We start from the raw sequence: 25,123 nt of genomic DNA on the forward strand, positions 1-25,123 counted from the left end.
TCAGAATGCTGCAAATAGGACACTCGAGCTATATGCAATGGCTGTCAATTAAACAGCATATTCATTTTGAATGCAGACACTTCTATCACTCACATCTTCGGAAGATGAGAATCTATGTCAGGACCAGAGGCTTCGGATTATGCTTTCTCTTTCTTAACTGTCAACACACAGCAGCCAATAAAAAACAACACTACATTTCCCAAAGGCTTTGCAGCCTCATTATCACCCCCAATCAAGGCCCACCATCTAGTATATAGATCGTACACTCTAAAGTCCGTCCTCTTTCTTTGCTGCTTCAATGCAGAGCTAAGTACCTTCATAGTTTTTTCTATCCACTATAGTGGTTAAAAAATTCTTTGGTTTACACAGTCGGTGCGGCTTATTGCCTTCAGGTGCCTCACCTTTGATGTTTGTCTAACGCACTTGAAGCGCAATTGTCAAATTTACATCAGTGTTGTTTTAGCCGATTTTTTCGGATGTTGATTCTACACGTGACAAACCCCAGGGCAAGCGCAAACGTAAGGCTCATCATGCTGAGGAGCCTTTGATTCCCCCACCTAGTAAGAATTTGCAATTTGATGCGGAGGCTATAATACACCCCAGATCCATGGAATGGACCCTATGTCAGGAGGTGACACAACTGGTGTTTGATCACACAGGATGTATGGGCGCTAGAGACTGTAACAGGCTACCATCTAGAATTCTATTAAACTCCAGAGCAAACGTTTATTCCACCGCCTCTCATTTTTTCCCCATCAAGAGAGAGCTTTTATAGATCAAGAAGTAGAAGCTCTTCTTCAAAAAGGGGCCATTGTTCCTTCTCATCCTCAGCCCAAAGGGTTTATCAGTATGATTTTTCTGGTCCAAAAGAAGGGAGGGGGTTCTCACTTGGTGCTCAATCTTCGTCATTTCAACATGTGGATTGTGTACCGACATTTCAAAATGGAGGGCATTCATCTCCTCCAAGATCTTTTGTTAGAAGGAGACTGGATGGTCCGATTGGATCTCAAGGACGCCTCTCTGACATTTCCAATTTTCGCTCCTCATCATCGTTTCCTTCAGTTTTTCTGGCGGAAAAGGTGTTACGAGTTCTCAGCTCTTCCATTCGGTCAGTCTCCCGCTCCTTGGTATTTCACCAAGATCATGCGTCCAGTTGTGCAGTGGCTCAGAGAAAAAGGTGTGCGTCTCATAGTTTATCTTGATGACATTCTTATCATGGCGCAAGAAAAGTGTCTGATACTTCTACACCTTTCCAGGACAATTCAGCTCCTTCAGGATTTAGATTTCATTATAAAACACAGTGAAATCCCAGTTAGATCCCTCCCAAAAGATAGTTTTTTGGGGGTTCAAAATAGATTCCATTTCAACCCAATTAAAACTTCCTTGGACCAAGACACAGACTATCAAGAAGGAGTTGAAGAAAGCATTATCTGTTCCTTAGATTTCCTTGACAGAACTTGCCCGATTGGTAGGCCTTCTGGCTTCATCCATTCAAGCCATCTTTCCGGGCCCTCTGCATTATCGCGCTCCTCAGAGATTTAAGATTATACATCTCCGCAAGGGCCTATCCTATTCAGAACTGATTGTTTTGCCACAGGATGCCCGAACAGAGCTTCAATGGTGGTTGACTCATATGGACGCCTGGAACGGCAAAGCAATTTTTGCCTCTGTTCTGGAGATTGTCATAGAATCGGATGCCAGCAGATGGGGCTGGGGAGCCCGATGTGGACAGATGGAGACAGGGGGTCGGTGGTCCCCGGAGGAACTTCAACTGCACATCAACTGTCTAGCGCTTCTAGCAGGCTCGTTTGCTGTGAAGACACTATCCCCAGTCAGGTCAAAATGTTGTATCCTCTTGAAAATGCACAACATATCGGCAGTGAGGTATATCAACAAACTTAGGGGGGTGGCAGGGAGAGGGAACGCGGTCCAAAATGCTAGCGGAAATTGCGAAGGACTTTTGGCACTTCAGTCTAGCTCACCAAATTTCAGTTACAGCGGAGTAAGTCCCGGGCAAGGTGAATGTAGTAGCAGATTGGAATTCTCGATACCTCTGAGATGTCAGTGGTTGGTGATTAGATCACGAGTATTTCAGTTTCTGAATCTTCTTTGGGGTCCTTGCTCGGTGGATCTATTTGCGTCCCGACTGAACCCTCAACTTCCACGCTTTTACAGCTGTAAACCGGATCCGATGGCTCTCAGCTTGGACACTTTCCTTCAGTCCTGGATGGGGGAACTGAATTATGCCTTTCCCCCTTTTTCCGTGATTCACCGGGTTCTCTCCCAGGTCCTTCGTCAGAAGGTGGAGATGATCTTAGTAACCCCATGCTCGAAAGCTCAATCGTGGTTTCCAGTGGCATTGTCCCTTTGTTGTGCTGCCCCGGTTCGAATTCTGAGATCGGAGGATCTTCTATTGGACCCGGTGGGGCAAGCACATCCTCTCATTCTGGAGAAACAACTGTCGCTCATGACATGGAGATTTGTGGGCGATCAGAGGAAACCTCAGAGGTTTCAGAGGACACTATCTTCTTCCCATCTCAATCCCTGGCACCTAGTACACATAAAAGATATGCCTCCGCATGGAAACGATGGTTGGATTGGTGCAGTCAGGTGAGTGTGCATCCTTTGGGGGCCCCAGTGCAGATGATTGCTAATTTCTTATCCCAGTTAGCAGCTGAAGGTTCACCTTACAGAACGATTAACAACTTTAGGTTGGCTATTTTTTGGCCAACCGTCCTTGAGGGTAAGTCTGTTGGGGAGCATTCTTTAATTTGTAAGATACCACGTGGTATTTGGTTGGTACGTCCCCCTCAACCAAAATATTAATCCTTGTGGGATGTTAAAATCATTTTGAAATTCCTTGTAGCATGGCCAGCCAATGAGGGTTTATTATGAAAACAATTATCGGCAAAATTAACTATGTTACTTTGTCTGATTTCATGTTGGAGAGTGTCTGACGTCAAAGCACTGGACATTGCAGGCAGGCTTTTTACTCCACAGGAGTTTCTTTTCGGAATTCTAAACACACAAAATCGAATTCTACATGTATTTCTTATCCAAGTTTTGGAGACAACTCTAAATTATGTGTGGTGAACTGTTTAAAAGTGTACGAGGATGTCACTCATGAATTCCGTAGAGATCATTCTGGGCAATTATTGATTTTATTGCAAAAAATCTTTGGTCCTGTGTCTTCAGCGACTTTAGCTAGATGGGTCAGGTGGTTATTACAAGAAGCAGGAATAGATATTTCCGTTTTTGGGGCACATTCTGTTAGAGGCGCTATGGCCTCAAAAGCCTTTAATTCGGGGTCCAGATTGGAAGATATTATGACAGCGGCAGATTGGTCATCAGGCTCTACTTTTAAGTTGTTTTCTCATAAACCTATTGTAGGTGTGGCTTCTGGGGTTATAGCTCAGCTTTAAACTAGCATAATCTGAAGCTTCCGGTACTGACATAGGATAAAAAATGTTCTAGCTTACGCGACAAGAATTTTCAATTCTATTAAAGACACTGAGGCGAGGAAAATGTCTATGGCATATTGTGTTATGATATAAAGTTGTCCCACCCAATGGAACATGCTGCATTTTCTCATCTTTGAGATGTTCTGTCATTCTTTTCTTTTACAGATGAGAAAACTACTTGAAAGAGTTTGGGGGGAGATCTTCCTGAATTTCGACATGGAGAATTGTTCCATTCTGAGTTGCACCAGTTGTGCTATTTTGTTTGTCCTTCGCCAAGAAGAAACCAAGGCTTGGTCCTACGACTACTTTGGTTGGTGTTTCGTGTCTCTGATTTTTGGACTGAAATGAGCAAAGAAAGAGGACGGACTTTAGTATATATGATCTATATACTAGATGGTAGGCCCTGATTGGGGGTCATAAGGAGGCTGCAAAGCCTTTGGGGAAATGTAGTGTTGTTTTTTATTGGCTGCTGTGTGTTGACAGTAAAGAAAGAGAAAGCATAATCCTCGCCTCCATGTCCTTAATAGAATTGAAAATTCTTGTTGCGTAAGCTAGAAACTTTTTGAGCCACCAGACACACCTTTACACTCTAGTTGTGTTCTTAAAATGGGCAAAAGTAGGATGGCTCCTCCAAGTGGTTATGTAAGGGGCTACCTAGGAAGTGGAGAAGACAAGCAGGTGAATGGGCTATTGGGGAATCTATAAGACCTCGCGTAAAGGGCATCTGAGCCAAGATCTAAATTGAGGTTGAAATGCCAGGGCTTAAGGCAAAAGATTTAAATGATTTAAAGCACAGAGGCGATAAAGGTAATAATGAAAATCATCTATTTACATATCTGCCGAAAACATCAACAAGAGATGATGATATTTTTCAATATTGTTATTTTTTTATATATTATCTATCGAGATAGCATTTCATTTTGTGCTGTGTTTTTTTTAAATATTAGAGGAATACTTTAAATAAAAATAGGAGTGCCTGAGTGGCCATATTAGAGCATGTGGTATGATGTTGCCAGCCAGTAATCAGCGTTGGCATCCAGTAATGGAATATGGCCAATTAATCCAATGAGGAGGGGAACAGTAGACTGTGCTAGCAGGGTCTTTCTAGCAGCAGGAGACATAGCTCAGCTCCCATTGACAGATTAATTCACTAATACAAGGAACTAAGCACCACCCACATGCAACTTTCTCCTTTCCACTGCTGATGTAGTATACCATTTTGGTGTTAAAGCATAGATGGATAAAGAAATCACAGAGCATTAGATGAGCATTTTGCTTGTTTATTGCTCAACTGTTTCTTCGTGGGGAATTGGCTGGTCTATCAAGCATCTGACAAAATAAGGGGAGAGGACAACGGACACTGCACGACTCCCCCCTGTACCACAATGGCATCCTGAGCCTAATTTAACAATACAGCAATCACATTTCGTGCACCTGGGTGGGAAGCATTTTCTGTAATATGGCTCCATTCAACCTCTAAACCTCTCTTACGAGATGCAGCCAATGCACTGTTTATGAATCTTCCTTAATCTGAGAGCTTGGGATCCAGGCAAATCAATGGATCTCCAGGACTTCAAACTGCTGGGTGCCATTCAGAAAAGAGGATACGTTTTTTGTGTTCACAGAAATAAGCAGATCCATTTCAAGGTATTCCAAGGAGAAGAAGATGGTGGTTCAGGAGGGAGCAGAGTGGGTTGGTGCCGCAGAGAGGGGAAGAGGAAAGGGTTTGACTCAGTGACTTCAGCTTCTTTGGAGTGGTAACTTTTATTTTCTAGTGGTGATATGACTTTTGATTTCTCAGATGGAACCTTATGTTTTAGTAATCCATTCCTTCCAAATGTAATTGTTTATTTTGTCATGATGCTTTAGCATTGGAAACGACCTTATCAGACAATTGTCTGTTTCTGTCTGGCGCAGCAGTCTAAAATGAAGATAGATGGTAATTTGGCATGGCCAAGCCCCCTGTGCTTGTGTCCCAAACAGATGGCATAAACACCCCTCCAATTGGCAATGGAAGGGGAGGTGGATGAAATGCAGATGAGCCAGAGATCAATACATTGACTTCAGGGGAACTAGTAAGGCCGGCCCTAAAAGACATTACTGCCAAAATCTAAATAAATGCCTAAATGCCAGGATTCAGGTCAAGATTTAAATGTTTAAAATATCGAGTCCAGAAAGCAAAAATGAAAATTACTGAACTGGAGGATTCTTTGTATACAAAACAGAAGGCAGACGCATCCTTACCAGAATAGCTAACATCTTTACTACTCTGAGTGGTAGTCGAATTCAAACCTATGAGATATAGTCAAAGACTCTCACTGACCATGCCCCATCATTGCAGAAAGAGTGCTAGTAATGCAAGATTTGCCTTGTTTAGATAGTGTATTCCTTAAAGATTAGTAGTCTGTTTTTGAGCACTCTTACTATATGTACTGAACTTTATAAGGAGATTAAGCAAGGCTTTCCCCGGCCTTAGAACAAAGTTGATTTAGAAGCATTCCTGTGGGGAGTAATCGCGGAACGATCATTTAATGGGAGAGGGATACGATTCAGATTGTTAGCGATATGTAAAGAGATCTGGAAGCCGAGAGCGCAAAACATTCTGCTCATTTTACGTATCATAGACGGGAGATGGGGAAAGGTTGGATGGTATCCTTGGCTGCCTTTTAGAAACTGGAGGATCATTTGGCAAGCAGAGTCAAGAACAAATAAACAAGAAACGTGATATGAAAACGCAAATGTATCTGCAAGCTACCTAGTCTTGATGAATAAAGGAAAGGAAATAAGTTGTTATACTTATCAGTTTAAGGACTCAACGTATAAATTTGTGATTGATTCCATAAAGAGATTCTTTCGGTATTTTGTGATGTACTCAATAAAAGGTGGAGTAATAACATGGAAAATATTAGGAAGAAAGCATTATGTTTTAAAAGTCAGGCTCTGGAGAAATTACCTACAAGGCTTGTCCTTCTCTGGAAGATAAGGAAATAACTGGGGTGGATGGGGGTGTGTCAATCGCCAACAACAAATCTACTGAATTAGATGCATCTCATCAGAGGCTTGTAAAATATTCAAAGAGACCTGAATATCATCCAATATTTAGACATACCCCTTCGGTATTCAACTGAATAGCTGACTACTCCACTTTCTTGGCTTCGAGAACCGTTTGCAGATCCCTAACTGTATGACAGCTAGGGACCCCCTTGTATTTTATCCTAGTATGGCAGCTTGTTATGTTATTTTACTTCACTAGGAGGAGGAGGATGATGATGATTCCTCCTACGTTCGTGGAAACGTGGAGACATATTCAGGAACATTTCAGGAAAGAAAGAATTATTTACATTATCAAATAACAAAGATATTTCCAAATGTGTCTAGACAGGTAGAATATATTTTCCAATTATTGAGATCACGTGCAAACACTATAATCTTTTTCCATGTCTCATTATATAAAAGATACTTTCCTAAGCAACAAGATTTTTTTTGTGCAAGGTAAAATACTTTCCTTTCATTTTACCTTTTGACAATTTGTATTCAGAAATTTCACTTACATGTGGGTCAAAGTACTGTATTTTCTATTTTGTACACTCTAGATGAATTATACCACAAGTTGAATTACACATTTCTCGTTTGTACTATATTATAATTTTCAAATACAAAACTAGCTTCATTCGTTTATTTAGTCCAGTACCCAGTCATACTAACAAAAGCATTTAGGATTTTCTAACAGTAATGTAAATACTAATAAAAAATAAACTGTTGGTGAACAGTTAACAGGCACTCATTCAATATTAATTTAGCAAAAAAAAAACACAAAAAAAAACTTACGTAATGTTCATATCCACACTGACCCCTGGAATTGCTCTTTCTGTGTATATAAGTGCTGCTGTTGAAACTACATCTATTAGAGTGGCTGTCATACCACCATGCAGGGTGCCGAATTTGTTTGTATGTTCCTCTTCAACTCTCATTTCGCAAACAATCTTTCCAGGACTTGCAGAAACAAGGTCTACCTAATTGGGACAAAATGAATACATTTATGCAGCGGCTGCTCCAGAGACAAAGGAGAACACATTATGCATTATTTCAGTAAGCTCAATTAGATTAACCGGATGAACGCCAAGGACGTAATGGTTACGTCGTGGTTGCGCCTCTCAGGCGCCACGGACATAACCATTACGTCCAGGTACTGGACCTCGGGGGAAGCGCTAGCGCTCCCCCCAATGGCCGCCCGCCACCCCCGCAGGTCAGGGTTGGAAGGGGAATCCCTTCCCCTTCCACCCCGACCCTCCTCGATCCTCCCAGTGACGTCTGATGATGTCAGCACGCAACTGCGTGTTGACCTCATCAGAGGTCACCTACCATCGGGAGGATGTGGGAAAAATTTGATTTTGTACCTAATTTTGAGGTTTGCTGGGGATTCTGGGTAAGAAAACATTTGGGAATCCACGCAAGTCACACCTCCCTGGACTCCCTCGGGTGTCTGGGTTTGGTAGGTTTCCCTAGATGGCTGCTGAGCCCAGGACCAAAAACGCAGGTGCCTCCCGCCAGTAAAAACAGGTAGTTTTGTATTTGATAATTTTGATGTATCCAGATATTGTTATGGGGCATTTCCTGTCGCAAGCACTAGGTCTACCCACACAAGTGTGGTACCATTTTTATCGGGAGACTTGGGGGAACACTGGGTGGAAGAAAATTTGTGGCTCCTCTCAGATTCTAGAACTTTCCATCACCGAAATGTGAGGAAAACGTGTTTCTTTGGCCAAATTTTGAGGTTTGCAAAGGATTCTGTGTAACAGAACCTGGTGAGAGCCCCACAAGTCACCCCATCTTCGATTCCCCTGGGTGTCTAGTTTTAAAAAATGCACAGGTTTGGTAGGTTTCCCTAGGTGCCGGCTGAGCTAGAGGCCAAAATCTACTTCTAGGCACTTTGCAAAAAACATGTCAGATTTCAATGTAAAAATGTGATGTGTCCATGTTGCGTTTTCTGTCGCGAGCATTAAGCCTACCCACGCAAGTGAGGTACTATTTTTATCGGGAGACTTGGGGGTACACAGAATAGCAAAACAAGTGTTATTGCCCCTTGTCTTTCGCTACATTTTTTCCTTCCAATTGTAGGACAGTGTGTTAAGAAGATGTCTATTTGAGAAATGCCCTGTAATTTAATGCTAATATGGGCACCCGGGAATTCAGAAATGTGCGACTAACCACTGCTTCTCAACACCTTATCTTGTACCCATTTTGGAAATACAAAGGTTTTCTTGATACCTATTTTTCACTCTTTATATTTCAGCAAATTAACTGCAGTACCTAGGTTCTTGATAAACCTACAAGCCCTAAATATCCCTGCAACCAGAAGAGTCCAGCAGACGTAACGGTATATTGCTTTCAAAAATCAGATATCGCAGGAAAAAGTTACAGAGTAAAACGTGGAGAAAAATGGCTGGTTTTTTTTACACCTTAATTTTATTTTTATTTTTATTTCAGCTGTTATTTTCTATCGGAAACCCTTGTAGGATCTACACAAATTACCCCTTGCTGGATCCAGAATTTTGTCTACTTTTCAGAAATGTTTAGCTTCCTGGGATCCAGCATTGGTTTCACACCCATTTGTGTCACTAACTGGAAGGAGGCTGAAAGCAAAAAAAATAGTACAAATGGCATACGTCCCAGTAAAATGCCAATATTGTGCTGAAAAATTGGGTTTTCTGATTTAAGTCTGCCTGTTCCTGAAAGCTGGGAAGATGGTGATTTTAGCACCGCAAACCCTTTGTTGATGCCATTTTCAGTGAAAAACCCACAAGCCTTATTCTGCAGCCCTTTTTCCCGCATTTATTTATTTTTGTTTAAAACAACGAAATTTCCGCTGTGTTTTGGCTAATTTCTTGGTCTCCTTCAGAGGAACCCCAAAGTCTGGGTACCTCTAGAATCCCTAGGATGTTGGAAAAAAAGGATGCAAATTTGATGTGGGTAGCTTACGTGGACAAAAGGTTATGAGGGCCTAAGCACAAACTGCCCCAAACAGCTAAAAAAAAAAAGACTTGGCACCTAAGGGGGAAAAGGCCTGGCATCGAAGGGGTTAATCGGACGCAGCATTTTTTTTCAATGGCTTGACCTCCAATAAGAATATCAATCAATGGTTCCCTCCCAATGAATTAACTAAAATGTTTCTGTTAAAGGGGTACTTTGCCTTACTGGAACTGTTTGCCAGATACACAATATTGCTTTATTTTGGCAAATAACTCTCGAAAGCAGAAATACATTTAAATTATTGTAAGCTATACATTTTGCTATGTTTGGTCTATTTCCTCATTTACATTTTTTTTTGCAAAAGACACACATGCAAACGAAAATGTATATTTTCAATTTGACCGTGCTCCTATCGCTGTTTAGGATGAATGGCGCCATTCTTTAGCAAATGTCCCAAATGTAATCGGAATGAAGCTAATGTATGTCCTATTTTTTCAATTCTTGGCGTCAGAAATAAATCACATGTGTAAAACCAAATTATCTCGGTCATCAGATCTCCTTCTCGTTGGATGTTTTGTGGGAAATAGTGTGGAATCCGAACCAGTGTTTGTGTATAATGTAGATTTTCCAAGTATTTTATGATGGAAAGTCTTAATTTTATTAAAGACACGGAGGCGAGTATTATGCTTTCTTTTCCTGCTTTATTTTAATAGCAGCCAAGAGAAAAACACCAATCCCAGAGGTTTGCGTAACAAGCAGCCAATGGGAGGTAAAACTATTAACTTTAACCAATCAGTATACTATAGCACGTAACATATACCAATCCTGACTGCAGATAGCCCTCTTTTCAGTTGCGAGACAGTCAAGAAAAAGATTTGAATAAAGGTACAATACAAAAAATTAAACATATTGCCAGGATTAGAGCAAAAAAGTCTTGAATTCTGTCCAGGTTAGGTGAGTAGGATGGCTTGACAGGATGATGGATGTAGGAATCAGAGTTCAATGGAAATTGCGGTGAAAGAGTACTTCGAGGAGAATCTGCATCCATTGAATTAGGTTGAAGAGGATGCTGGAACGTTGGTAGTAACTAGAAGGGGTGGGAAAGAACAACGTTAGTACAAGAAGCGGTGGGATAATACTCGCCTCCGTGTCTTTAATAAAATGAAGACTTTCCATCATAAAATACTTGGAAAATCTACATTTTATGACAAGACCGGAGGCTCCTATTATGCTTGTTTAAAGCATGTTAACTACTACAGAAGTTGCTGAACTAACAGGTTTACAATAAAATGTGCGAAAGGTAGAATCATTTGACCAATCTGCTGATCTTAGAATATCTTCCAAGCGTGAACCAGCCCAAAAGGCTTTTGACGCCATGGCCCCTCTAGCAGAATGGGCACCAAACTTTGACGTATCAATGCCCGCTAGGGACATCACCCATTTGACCCAACGAGCTAAGGTAGGGGAAGATACAGGTTTATAGGGTTTTCTGAAGGAAATTAAGAGTTGGGAAGCAGAAGATGTTCTAAGATCGGCCGTTTTCTGTTCATAAACCTTTGAACAGTTTCCCACACAAAGCTTCGGATGATTTGGAAAAAAGGGATAGAAAACAGAAGTAATGTTGGTTTTGGTACGACGAGAAACATTGAACAGAACACCAGTAGTGGTGAAGTGACGAGCCGAGATATCCAGGGCTTTGACATCTGACAGACGTTTGATAGATACAAGACAAAGTAACATTGTTAGTTTAGCCGAAAGCATTTTCAAAGATAATGAGTCATTATCCTGCCATGAAACAAACATTTGTAAGACGAGGTTCACATCCCATAAGGTGGTGTATTTGGGAATTGGGGGATTGGAGAATTTTACTCCTTTTAAAAGACGACAAATGATAGGATGTTCTCCTACGGGTTTTCTGTTTATAAACGGGTGATGTAGAGATATAGTTTATTTATATAGATTGATGGTTCTGTATGATTTGCCGGCGCTAGCTTGAGAAGCAAGAAAATTAGCTATCAGAGTTAGATCTGCTGAAAAGGGATCACATGCTTTTCCCAGACACCAGCTAGACCAGATGGACCAAGCTGATTTGTAAGCCTTGGAAGTGCCTGGAGCCCATGAATTGTTGATGTAGGTTGAAGCCTCGAGTGAAATTCCTGGATAAGATGAGGAAGACCTGAAACTTTCCAGGCGGATAGGAGAAGGGTTTTGCTGAGAATGAGGTTGTGAGGGAGACCTTGTGGATTGAGAAGGAGGGAGGGAAAGGAGGGCAGAAGCACAGGGAAGTCGATAGCTAATTCTAGGAGAGTGGGATACCACACTTGGGCTTGCCACAACGGGACTACTAAAACTACTGTGGCTTCTTGACGCCGAAGATGGGTGAGGACTCTGTTTATCATGATGAAAGGAGGGAATGCATAGTGTATTGCATGATGCCACTGTTGAAGAAATGCGTCGGTCGCTAAAGCGTGAGGATCTGGTCTCCAGCTGAAGAAACGAGGAAGTTGTGCGTTCAGACGGGATGCGAAGAGGTCTATATGGAAAGGACCCCATTTGCGATGAATAGAATTGAAAACTGAAGTGTGAAGCTTCCAGTCGCTGTAATCGGAAAGATGACGAGAAAACCAGTCTACAACTGAGTTGAGAGAACCTGGCAAGTATTCTGCTTGAACTGAAATTTTTCGGTGAAGGCAGAATTCCCAAAAGTTTTTTGCTAGTTCTGCTAGCGGTTTGGATTTGGTACCGCTGAGGTGATTGATGTATTTTACCGCTGTGAGATTGTCCATACGAAGAAGTACGGAACAAGAGACTTTGTTTTTGGTGAAAGTTTTTATTGCAAAGGAGCCTGCAAGCATCTCTAAATAGTTGATGTGCAATGAAGACTCATGTCGAGACCATGTGCCTCCAGTCGATATCTGCCCACACCTTGCGCCCCAGCCTGTTAGGCTTGCGTCGGATTCTAAGACAAGATCTGGGGCTGAGGCAAAGATGGTCCTGCCATTCCAGGTTTTGAGATGGTCGAGCCACCATTGGAGTTCTGTACGGGATTCGAGGTCGAGGGGGATGAAATCTGAATAAGCAAGACCTTTGCGTAAATGTCGAATTTTCAATCTCTGGAGAGCCCGATAGTGAAGAGGGCCTGGGAAAATTGCTTGAATCGAGGAAGAAAGAAGACCTACAATCCTTCTTGCAAGAGACCTGAGGGAGAGAGAAGTCTGCTGTAAAGATAGGGTTATCTCTGATTTGATACTTTTTATTTTTGAGGTCAGGAGTTGAAGGAGACCTTGAGAGGAATTGATTAGGAATCCTAGGAATTCCATTGTCTGCGACGGGGTTAACATCGATTTCTCGTTGTTGACTAGAAAGCCTAGATCTGAGAGGAGTGAGATTGCGTTAGAGAGTTGGGACCGAAGGGTAGAGATGTCTTGATGCATTAGAAGGATATCGTCTAGATAGATTATCATTCTGAAGCCTTGAGATCGAAGAAGAGCTACAATAGGTTTCATTAACTTGGTGAAACACCAGGGGGCCGATGAAAGACCGAAGGGTAGGCAAGTAAACTGGTAGGTGTGAAGATTCCATTGGAATTGGAGAAACTTTCTGTGAGAGTGATGTATAGGGACTGTTAAATAAGCGTCTTGAAGATCTAGACGGACCATCCAGTCGTTGAGAAGGAGCGAATCTCTTAGATGGAGAATCGTTTCCATCTTGAAGTGTCGATAGACGACGAATTGATTGAATTGTCTGAGGTTGATGACTGGTCTGATTTTCTTGTTTTTTCTGATCACTAAAAACAGGGGGCTTATGAAGCCTGAGGGAAGGGGACAAGCTGGTTGAATAGCACGTTTTTGAAGGAGATCTTGGATTTCTGTAAAAATGAGTTTTGACATTTCTTCTGCAAATTTGAGGGGAAGAAGGGGGGGAGGGCTGAAAGGGAGTTTCGTAAAATTCTATTAAATAGCCTTTGACGGTGTTGAGAACCCAGGGGTCTGAGGTAATCTCCTTCCACTTGTGGAGAAAATTATTTAGACGACCCCCTATAGAAAGATGGCCAGAAGATTGGCTTATCTGAATTGTTATAGGACCTGCGTTGATTCCTCCCTCTGAACCCTCTGGAACGCTGGGGGTAGAATTGTGGACGAAAGTCTTGTTGTTGTTGCTGTTGGTAGGTATAGGAGCCTCTGAAGCCTTGGTTTCTGAAGGACCGGTCGGTGGAGCGGCTTCTTCCTCTACCGGCCCTGGCAAAAACCCATGAGTTAAACACTTTTTTAAGTGACTGTTGAGCTTTGTCAAGAGAAGCAAAGGTGGTGACGTATTTGCTTAGTTCTTTAATAAAGTTATCTCCAAAGAGTAAGCCATCAGCTTTAGCTCCTGGATCCATAGCTGCCAGGTTCGCAAGCTTAGGATTTAGCTTGAGCAGGAGTCCTTTTCGACGCTCGTGTGTCATGGCTGAGTTTGCATTACCCAGCAAACAGAAGGCTCTCTGAATCTAGAGGGACAGTTCTTCAGGGTCAATTGATTCTAGCGGATTCTGCGAGGTCAAAAATGCGGGATAAGGGACCGACCAAATCAAGGACTTTATCCTGGCACAGGGCCCAGGCTCTGTCCACCCCTTTTCGGGGATCTTTACCGAATTTGGAGAAAAAGGTTAGGAGGGACGGATCTATAGAAGGGGTAGCTGTAATGTGTAAGGGAAGGGAGGGTCTGGGACATTCAGAACGTAGTTTTGCTCGTACCTGTTTGTCTAGGGGAAGGCGTAATTTTGCTAGAATATAGCTTGCAACATGGCCAGAAGATAACCATTCGGTAGAATTGGGATGGTGGATTAAGCCAGGATCAAACATGGGATTACCATCAGAATCTAAAAGAGCGGTGTGGGTTTGGTCAGCTGGTGTTGGCTTAGATTTTTTAGGGGGAGGACCAATCCAAAAATTAGAGGAGTTATCGTCCTCATTGTCTGAGGAAGAAACATTGGTATCACCATCATCATCAGTGTCTCTAATGTCCGCAATCACAATTTTATGGGTCTTTGACACATTTTTTGTTTTATTTTTACTTTTAGTACCCATAACTTTATTCCCCTCCGTAGTAGGAGGCCTTTGAGGAGCTTCGTCCTCTATCCTGAGTGAGTTTGACTCACCATCCATTAGCGCAGACGAGGCGTTAGCCTGATTAAAAGAAGCCTCCGAGGCTTTGTGCTTTCTGCTTTCCCCCGCAGAATGGGCCACTTGTGATTGGGATAAACAGGACGATACAGTAGAATGAATTTGTTTGGAAATTTTTCCCATAGAAGCAGAAACTGCTTTCTTAACTGAAGATTGAATAAAATTATTTAAATTATAAGAAAAATTCTCTTCAGAATCATCATTAGCTGTGAAAAACTCTGAGAAATCCATTTTGCTATGGAGAGAAAAGAAAACTGGTAAATAAGGGGTTAACTAGGAAAGGCAGGGCTTTAAAATTAATAGGCGTGTGACTCACCAGGAAGTTGAGGAATGAAAAGGCTGTAACGCGATGCCACGCCTCGCTAGCTAATTAATAGCTCAGCCGTCGAGAAGGAAGAGGTGCTGGGAAGGAGAAGCTGGTAAGAAACGCGGTAATAAATGCTAGGAAGCGGCAGAAACACGAGCGCTTCACAGGAATGTGCTCAGGAATGCGGACACGGGGCGTTTGAAGCTCGCGTCAGCCGGCGTTCAAAATAGAACGTTCACGGCGACGCGGCTGAGAAATGCGAGGAAGGAATTTCTCTTCACGCGCGAGAGGAAATAAGCTAAATGAGAGCCAGGGGCAACGAAAGCACCCGCATTTAAGTCTGAAACGAAAAACGTTAGTAATACATAAACATGAACCAGTAAAATACATTAATATTAAACTAAATGTATGGAGCAACGAAAGATATACTTATCTTGACTGCCAGCAGCAAGAAAAGAGGGCTGCCTGCAGTCAGGATTGTTATATGTTACGTGCTATAGTATACTGATTGGCTAAAGTTAATAGTCTTACCTCCCATTGGCTGCTTGTTACGCAAACCTCTGGGATTGGTGTTTTTCTCTTGGCTGCTATTAAAATAAAGCAGGAAAAGAAAGCATAATAGGAGCCTCCGGTCTTGTCATAAAATTGTTTCTATACAGCTACGTATCCTACACGTGTTTAGAGCATAATCCTTCAACGTTATATTATTAGTGGGATGTTTCACTCCTGAAAATGGGTGAGGGTTAAAAGTGGTGGAGGAAACAAGTTCAATAAACAAGCAAAGGCAAAACCAAAAGATATTGGTAGTGAATCCTAGTGGCTTTTTCAATTTTTTTTGTTTAAAACATCTGTGGCGGCTATCTTCAAATGTGTTTGCAGAAACATTACAACTGCATTCCAAGATGGGCACCATGAGTGCGTGCGTATGCACTGTAGTCATCTTTGAATACATATGTCATATCTGAACAAACCTATTCAAAGATGGCTGCCATGGAAATGCACACATCCATAGCATCAACCCCAATGGGTTTCTTTAAAAATTACAGACCTTTTTCTTTGTGGCAACAGCACATGCATGTCGACTTTTGGGCAGCTATCTTGAAGTCAGTATATAAACATTTTAAAACAAAGATGATGGCGCCTGATGCTCCAAAAAACATAATAAAAGGGAACTGGTTGAAAGGCAGAGGAAGAAGGCAACCTGCAGGAAGGGGGGGGGGGGGGGGAAGTACCAGGGGCCAATGGTATTTAAAAAAAGCAGGAGTGATATTGAAAGAGGGAAGGAATGTAACGGACAAACTAGAGAAAGGTGGATGGGAAGCAACAGAGGAGGGATGGGGGAAAGACAAGGGGAATGCAGTACAGAGGGAGGGAGCAAAAGAAATGCCCTCACATGAAATGCACAGAAGAAAAGAAGTTCCCTGCATGCAGGCAACGTCAGCAGTGGAAGGATACAAGTTAAACAATCACAAAACTGGGAGACCAAAATGCTCCCGGACAGACAAATAAATGCAAGAGTAGTGCGGAAAGCCATTAAATCAATAAGAGACAACTAAAATAGTCAAGAAATATATCCAACAATGAACCAGTAGGCTGACCCAAAGAGCACATTGTGGATTTTGGAAAAAATAGGTGTGGCCAACAGACAGCTCAAGTTGTCTGCAGTCATCACCTACAAATGGAAACCATCAGGACTGTTCTTAATGGCATTACTTGAACAGCCCTCAGTATACACTGCATTCATAATTTTACTCATATGCATAACAGAATGAGCGTACTTATACTAACCATGCTGTGCAACATTCACTGTTTTCTTCTAGTCCATAAATAACTCTGCCACTCATATCGTTTTGGGGTATTTTTAATTTTCTAGGCTGTTTTATTCTTCTTGGACTGTGACATTTCACCACAAAACAATATTTGATTAAAACTGCGTGCTTCAATAAAAAGGTGTTAGGTCAGTTTAGATGGTACTGAGCCAATATAAGATGCCCATAAAGAGTTATATTTAGTGACCTTTAGGACAGCCCAAGCCTATATCTTGAGTCAAATGAATCACAATGCTTGCTGTGTTTCTGCCTGCTGCACTGATGTAACTACATTTTTCCAAAACTGTAATCAGAGACAAGCTTCTAAAACAGCAAAGGCACTGTACCACAAAGTCAAAAGAGAGCGATCATTTGTAAGAAACTGTTTGGAGGGCAGTTTTAACTGAACACTAGTTATTATTAAAAGAATAGGGCAGCATGTGCAAACCATTCTGCCTATTTCTCCGGAGCAGTTCTGTTGGTCTCATGAGATAGGACTTAACAAGTACATATGTGATAGACCTTGCATCCTTGGCATGGTTTTCTCTACCGTTTTACCTTCAGACCTCTTGTTTCTGCTGGCACAGTTTTTGTTGGTCTTAGGATTCGGCACACTTTACCACTGCTAGCGAGTGCTAAAGTGATTGTGCTCATCCTCCAAATGGCATATTTAATTTACTTATAAGTCCGTTAAGGAATACATTATATGTGCCTAGGGTCTGTAAATTAAATGCTACTAGTGGGCCCGCAGCACTGATTGTGCCATCCACTTAAGAAGCCCTTTAAACCTCTCTCACACCTGAAACTGTAGAGCCTGTGTGTGCAGTTTTAAACTGCTGTGTTGGCCTGGCAAATACATCTTTTGCAGGCACATTTTTAACACATATGTCACCCCTAATGTAGGCCGCGGACAGCCCCAAGGGCACGGTGCAGTGTATTTAAAAAGTTGGGCATATACTTTTACATATCCTGGTAGTGGCATTTTTTTTTACTTTAGCCATTTGGTGCCTACTGTCTTTCTCTAATCACGTCAGGGGTGGGCTGACAGCTGAGCTTTGTGTATTCATCTTAAACAGCCACACACAATGGGGGCTTAGGTGTGACCTGATGGGCGAACCTGGGCCGAATGGGAGGGAGGAGCTGGGCACAGCCTCACTTACACCTGAAAGGGCTGTGTCCTGACCACACAAAGGGATGCAGAACCTCCTGTAGTGAGTTTAGAGCCAGGGCAGAAAGGGCAGGGACTCTGAGTACTTCAAAGGTATATCTTTGAATTCCCTTCACTTCAAAGGCCCAATTGGGTAGAAGTACTGGATCTCTAACACCACCACTTCAGGACACTTCTGAACTGAGTGTGTGCCAGGAAGAACAACTGCTGTGGTGCTGAAGGCCTGCCACTCTGCTGGACTGCTGTTTATTGGGTTTTGGCTTTGCTGTGCTGACCTGTCCCTTCTGCTCTCTTGCCTGGGAGTGAGAAGGACCGGACTTGAAATTCTCCAACCCAGAGTGACTCCAAGGACTAGTTGGCTGGCCTCCTCATCTGAAGTCTCAGAACATAACAGACTTTCAACCGCCTTGCTCCTGCACCTGGACTCTCCCATCTGAGAGTCTGTCCTGCAGTGCCACCCCAGTCCTGGACTCTCGGAAGTGGGCTTAAATTGCTTGCTCCAGTGGAAGCAAAGCATCCTCTCTTTAAGGAAGCAGAAACGACACATCACCTCTGGTGCATGGAGAAAAATAGATGCATCACCTCTCTTGCACGGGTCAGAACTGGTGCAACCAGGATCGCAATGCTGCCGTACCTCGCATCTCGACACCAGCGCATCAGCTTTGGAACCAGAACTGCAGCGCTTTTCTCAGTGCAAGGTCCTTGAATCCCCGTTGATGGCGGCCGCAACGATGAAACTCCCCATTGCAGCCTCTGTGCTCATCAGAACCGGCGCATCACCTCAACTTCACCTCAGCTAATATCCAACAAGAACTCTCACCGCATCTCGGGACTGAAGCATAGCTGCTGTTACGTGGAAAAAAGCAAAGCATCGCCTCTACTGCATGGTTTAGAACAAGCACATCACTCCTCATCCTGGATTTAAGGTACTTTTGTTCAGCGGGCCAAAAGGGGTTCCTGTAGCCAGCCCACGCTTCATTGCAATCGGCTTGAACCTCTGACTTTGTCTTGGTCCGGTGCAACAAGATATCCCAAGTTGGCACTTTTGGCTTCTAAGCGCTATTTATAGTTTATTCTTTAAAACAAAATCATAACTCACATTCTACTTATTGGATTTTTGTTGTTTTGGTGTTTTATTTACTAACTTAAGTTCTTTTTTCTTTGCTGATGTGGGGTCTTCTTGTGTAGTGTTTTACTGCTTGAAGTGTTGCACAAATGCTTTACACATTGGCTTCAAGCTAAGCCTGACTGCTCTGTGCCAAGCTACCAGATGGTGAGCACAGGTTGATTTGGAGTTTGCATGTGCCTTACCCTGACAAGAACAGTGTTTGCTGCGTGACCAGGGGTCACACCCCAATCAACCAACAACCCAATTCCTCACAGTATGTAATACAACAAAGGGACAAAAGAAGGCTACCCATCCTAACTTTTGTCTATGCCAGTCCACTGGACAGCTGAGACTTATCCATTACAGACTGCACTAGATTAGCATTAGTAGTAGCTGCCTGTATATTAACAAGCACTGGCAAAGTCAATAGGTTTCACCTATGTAAGATCTATTGGATTTTGTCAATATTTTTTTTTAATGTTGTACAACAATTAGAGTTGCTGTGCAACATGGCTTAAAGTCAGACAAAAACAAAAAACAAAATAGCGCTATGATGGAACCAGCCTTGACCCAGTCATAGCGCTTTTTTCCCTTTAGGCTATGTTGCACAGCAGCCCGCGTTGCTGTGCAATATGTCTTAAAACACCACAGGGGGTGAGGAGGCAAGAAACACAAGGGAGGAGGTGGAAACAATGAAAGGCAGATGGAGAAGGACTGTGGTGTGGTAAACAGGACACCAGGAGGAGATCAGGATAAGTAAACAGAACAGACAGCAGGAGGAGGGTGAAGGGATGCTAAGCAGAACGGACAGTTGGAATAGGTCAGGAGCAGGTACACAGAACAGACAGCAGGAGGAGAGGGACGAGTAAGCAGGGCAGACAGCAGGAGAAGGTGTGGGGAAACAGAATAGATAGCAGGAGAAGCACAAGGGTGAAAAAACAGAACATACAGCAGGAGGAGAGCAGGGGTGAGGGAGAAGGACTGCAGACACATGCACTTTATAAGAGTGCATGTATTTTTATTTTTTTTAAAGACATTTAAACAAAAATAAAATTAAAAAGAGTACCTCCAGAGCCTATGGTACTGCAGACAGTACTTTGTCCATGCTGCATGGCAAGGACACACAGAGAAGTCCCAGGGACAAGCCGAGGCGAAGAGGAGGCTCTGCCCAATAAGAGGCAAGGAAACCACAGTGACATCGGAGACAAATGGTAAGGAATGGGTGGGCTTAAGCCAGTTTTAAGATTTTTTTCTTGTTTGTTTACAGGAGAATTCTCAAGCACGGTACAGGCGCTGTGCAGGCAAAACCTACAAAGCAGCCATTATTTTTACATGCGTACTCCAAGATAAAGTAGGTGTTTAAACATGGGACCTTACAAGTATTTCTACTAAAACAGGATGTTTGTGTACAATAATCTTGTTCAGGATGGCCAGATTAAGCAATAAGTGAACACTTAAGACAGGCAAGGGCCTGCATTCTCTGCTTTTTCCACATCACCTGGATAAGGCCTGTGTAGGAAGAAGGAAAGTCTGGACTGGCACATTTATGTAATGATTCCTTTAGGAGTCTGGAATGTGCACATAAAGGTGCTGAGAATACCAACAGCCCAGACACTGCCAGTGAAAAAGCAGCGAATTGGCACATGTGCAGCATATGTGCCTTGTGTGAGATTGCCCATGTCCTTTAAGATACCCCAGACCGATCTTTTGTTCACTCCCAGTGTTATGGCACACATTAACTTTGAGCTCCATATGTGAATCTTGAGCACAACCTTTGCTAGCAGATTGTAGCCAACCTGGTCTTTTGATTCAAAATTGTCCCCAAGTTTTATGCTCTACTATTGTACACATCAAATGTAACATGTGCAATTACTGCTTTTTTGACAGCCTTAAATGGAAAGGTTCGGTAGAGTATCTTACCTCTTGGCTGGTGTTTAATCTACCTATAAATTGACTTACTGTGGAGAGTAGTACGATACCAAAGAGTAAGACTTCATGACAGAGGATGTAAATAGTAAGTAATGGTTCTTAAAAGATTAGCAAATATTTTTGGAGACGAGTTACAGAGCAGTTCAATCCTACATTTCTTCCTTTTTACATATTGCATTTACAAACATATTACAGATAAATTATTTAATAGAAATTCATGACGTCGTCTTGGGTAGGTTCAATCTTGATCCTCTTTGTCACTGTTTTTATTTTCAATTTACAGGTTTTATACAACTTTTGTGTTGACCATCTTCTTTAGAAGTCTTTCTAATTTAATAAAGAGGCCCCGTAGACTCCTTAGAGTATTAATGTTCTGGTCTGTCGCTTTATCACTAGAGGTTACTGAGGATTTACATCAGTCATCTGCTAGCTCCGTGTATTTTCATGTAGTCTGTCATACTGATAGGCTTTCTATTCATGAGAGGCAAGAATAATCAACAGTATGTGCAACAGGGCTAACCAACCCAACTTAACCAGTTTCTGAAGCAAGTTTGATGAAAACAAATCACACTGTGCTACAACCTGCCACCAAGTATTGACTATTGACCTTTCCTGCCTCTCATTAAAAGTGTGTGCAGCGACTGGTATTTTTCACACCATGAGCAGCGACCAGAAGAAAATGACAATACAATGGGCTTCCACTGAAGCCTCTATAGTCCATACATTGCGCCCACCAACAAACCTATCCTTTGCATACATAAAGAATGTCAGGAGAACGTTAAATATGACACATCCCTGTGGGCCGACTGACCCAAAATGTGAGTAACATTCCAAAAACGATGGCTAAACGAGGTTGTCCCAAAGCTCTTCTTGCTATATTTATTTTTACAGTATAAGCTCGGGTAGAAAGTTATCTTTAACCAGGCCTAAAAGGAATATAATAGCTTTTAATAAGCAGATTCTTATTCAAGTACTCGATTTGGACCCTACCACAATTTTGTATCATGAATAAATGGCTGGTAAAAGTCTTCTAAGAAAGGGGAGAGGCCTATTAACCACACTTCCTAATTCCCGGTAGATAGGCATAAATACAGAAGAGGGCATGTTATGTATGCCCGTCCCGTGTCTCCCGCCAAAACACAGAAGATGCCTAGCACAGGAACACTGCTATTTCTCCACCATCCCCAACAGTAAACAAAATTACATTTGCACATTATATGCATCTGTGAGACTCCCTCTAAGAAGCTGACCAAAAAAAATCGAAAACCTACTTATAGCACAGAAAAGTCTACAAGTGTTCTTTTAAAATGTTAACATTTTAAGGGTGTCAGCTGGTTTCGCACCATCGGGTCTCAATATGTGTAAATTTCTTCCCTTGCTCACTTATGAAAAGTGGGCAGAACTCTCAAGTTTTCCAGGTCCATGCGCTGGTGGCTGGTTCAGTCAAGATTTTTACACTGTATTCTAAAGCTTGCAAATTTCTGTAGTCCATTAAAAACAAGCATTTTCAATGCAACGGGTCTCGCATTTGTTCGAGTTAGAGCTATTAGCGTTGTAAAGCAAAAAAAAAAGCAGCGCGATCGCGCTATGTAAAATGCAGCGCGATCGTGCTGCGTGGAAAATAAACAGATAAAGTAGTCCGGACTCCAGGCTGAAAAGAATGTATATCGGAACAACGCATGCTGAAACAAGGCATGCCTGAACAACGAGGTCAGAACAACGACCGCGTTGTTACCACTAATGCCTTTACCACGAATGACTCATCAACGATTTTTCGTTGTAAAGGCATTCCTGGTAAAGGCATTAGTGATAAGCATGCATGGTTCCAGCATGCGTCCCCCCTTCTCCCACCCCTAACAATTACCGCGACCCCCCCATCCCCTCCGCTAAAACCACACCAACCCCCCACCCTTGCCCCTAAAACTACCCCAACCCCCACCTCGCCCCTATAATTACCGCAACCCCCACCCTACCCCAAAACAATCCCAACCCCCACCTCATCCCTGAAACCTAAAGTACCCCAACACCCACCCCTAAAACCTAAAACCACCCCGCCCCTAAAACTACCGAGCCCCCCACCCTGCCCCTAAAACCTAAACCCACCCAAACCCCTGCCCCGCCCCTAAAATTACCCAAGCCACCCCTAAAACTACCCCAACCCCCACCCCTAAAACAACCCCAGTCCCCACCCCATCCCTAAAACCTAAACTACCCCAACCCCCACCCCTAAAACCTAAAACCACCCCAACACCCACACCCCTAAAACTACCCCAAGCCCCCACCCCACCCCTAAAATTACCCCACCCCCAACCCACCCCTAAAAGTAAAACCTCCCCAACCCCTAAAATTACCGCAACCCCTCACCCCGCCACTAAAACCACCCCAACTCCCACCCCTAAATTCTAACCAACCCCAATCCCCCACTCCACCCCTAAAAACCTAAACCACCCCAAATACTAAAAATACCCGACCCCCACCCCGCCCCTAAAACTAAAAGTACCCCTCCCCAAACCTAAACCAGCCGACCCCCACCCCTAAAACAAAAAATACCCCGACCCCCACACCCTCGCCCCTAAAACTAAAAATAACCCTCCCCTCCCCAGTCCTAAACCGAACCCCCCCACCCCAGCCCCTAAAACTAAAATCCCAACCCCCCCAGACCCACCCCTAAAACTAAAAATACACCGACCCCCCCACCCCTGCCCCTAAAACTAAAACTCCGGACCCCCCGCCCCTAAAACTAAAATCCCCGACCCCCCACCCCTGCCCCTAAAACTAAAACCCAGACCCCCCACCCCTGCTCCTAAAACAAAAAATACCCCAACCCCCCACCCCGCCCCTAAAACTAAAAATACCCCTCCCTCCCACGCCCGACACCTCCTCCCCTAAAACTAAAACCCCAACCCCCATCCCTAAAACTAAAAATACCCCGACCCCCCACCCCTGCCCCTAAAACCCCAACCCCCCACCCCCCCCACTTACCTGACTCATCGCATCGTCCTCCTTAGCCGACTCCCTTGTTTTGTGCCTTAACCACACATGTGCGTGGTTCAGCACATGCGTGGTTAAGGCACAAAACAACTAAGTTGTGGTTAACGAAAGCGTTGTTCTGCTTTCGTTGCCCGCGACATTGTTGTTCCGGAGTCGGCATTCAGGGCATTTCCCGGCTGAAAACATCGAGCCTCCTATGTTTTTGGTACTTTACCGGTGCGGTGTAGGTGGGCTAAACACCGGAAAAGGCATGACGTATGCATGCCTTTCACAAATAAAAGCAAGCGGATTTTAAAGGGCAAGGCCACGAACCAATGTATGTGACTGACATGGCATGGGCGTGGTTTGAAGCCCAAAGAGAGATTACAGAATGGACGCAGCACTTTGTGCTCGCCCATAAAAACACTGCACTGCAACTCCGTACTGATCTGTGAAACTTGAGAGCTGTGCATGGGAGGGATTAAGGGGGTGATTCTGACCTCGGCGGTAAAATGCCCTTACCGCCGGTCAGAAGACCGCCATAACACCGCCGCGGCCGCGGTCAACCGCCACGGTCATTCTGACCCACAACGGCCAAACCTCCAAAAATCCGTCCTCCACTGCAGCCCGCCACATCGGCGGGCAGCGATAAACTGGAGATGACCAAACCTCCACCGTCACGCCAACAGAAATACGCCCATGCCATTACGACCCACGAATCCACACGGCGGTCATTCAAACGCGGTATTCCATTGGCGCTACACACCGCCGCGGTCAGAATACACACACATCACCAAAACACAGCCACATTGGACAATTTGAAAAACACACACCTGATACACATACACACACCACTCCCACACAATCAACCAACTATAAAACACACACCCACATCACCCACAAACCCCTGCGACCCCAATTACTGAGAGAAGGAGAGAGAGACACAGCAGACAATCCAAAGCAAGACACACTGAGGCACACTACACCATCACACACACCACATAGTAGCACAAAGCACCACTCACCAACACACTCCTCATCACATACACCACCCCACACCTCACCCACACCACCCCATGGCACCCCAAAGGCATCCACGATTTTCGGACCAAGAACTCCGGGTCATGGTGGAGGAAATCCTAAGAGTGGAACCCCAGCTCTTCGGCTCGCAGGTGCAGCACACCAGTATAGCCAGGAAGGCGGAGCTATGGCAGCGGATCGTGGACAGGGTCAACGC

At 43.5% G+C, this 25,123-nt stretch overlaps 1 protein-coding gene across 1 annotated transcript in view; it reads right to left on the reverse strand.

The window, feature by feature from the left end:
* ACOT13 (acyl-CoA thioesterase 13) overlaps positions 1 to 25,123 on the reverse strand; it is a 101,645-nt gene that overhangs the window by 18,585 nt on the left and 57,937 nt on the right. The window contains exon 2 of the mRNA XM_069218746.1: positions 7,290 to 7,474. Within this exon, the coding sequence (XP_069074847.1) occupies positions 7,290 to 7,474 (185 nt within the window). The remainder of the gene's footprint in view (positions 1 to 7,289; positions 7,475 to 25,123) is intronic.

Source organism: Pleurodeles waltl, chromosome 2_1 (genome assembly GCF_031143425.1).
Source record: "Pleurodeles waltl isolate 20211129_DDA chromosome 2_1, aPleWal1.hap1.20221129, whole genome shotgun sequence".
Taxonomy (NCBI): Eukaryota; Metazoa; Chordata; class Amphibia; order Caudata; family Salamandridae; genus Pleurodeles; species Pleurodeles waltl.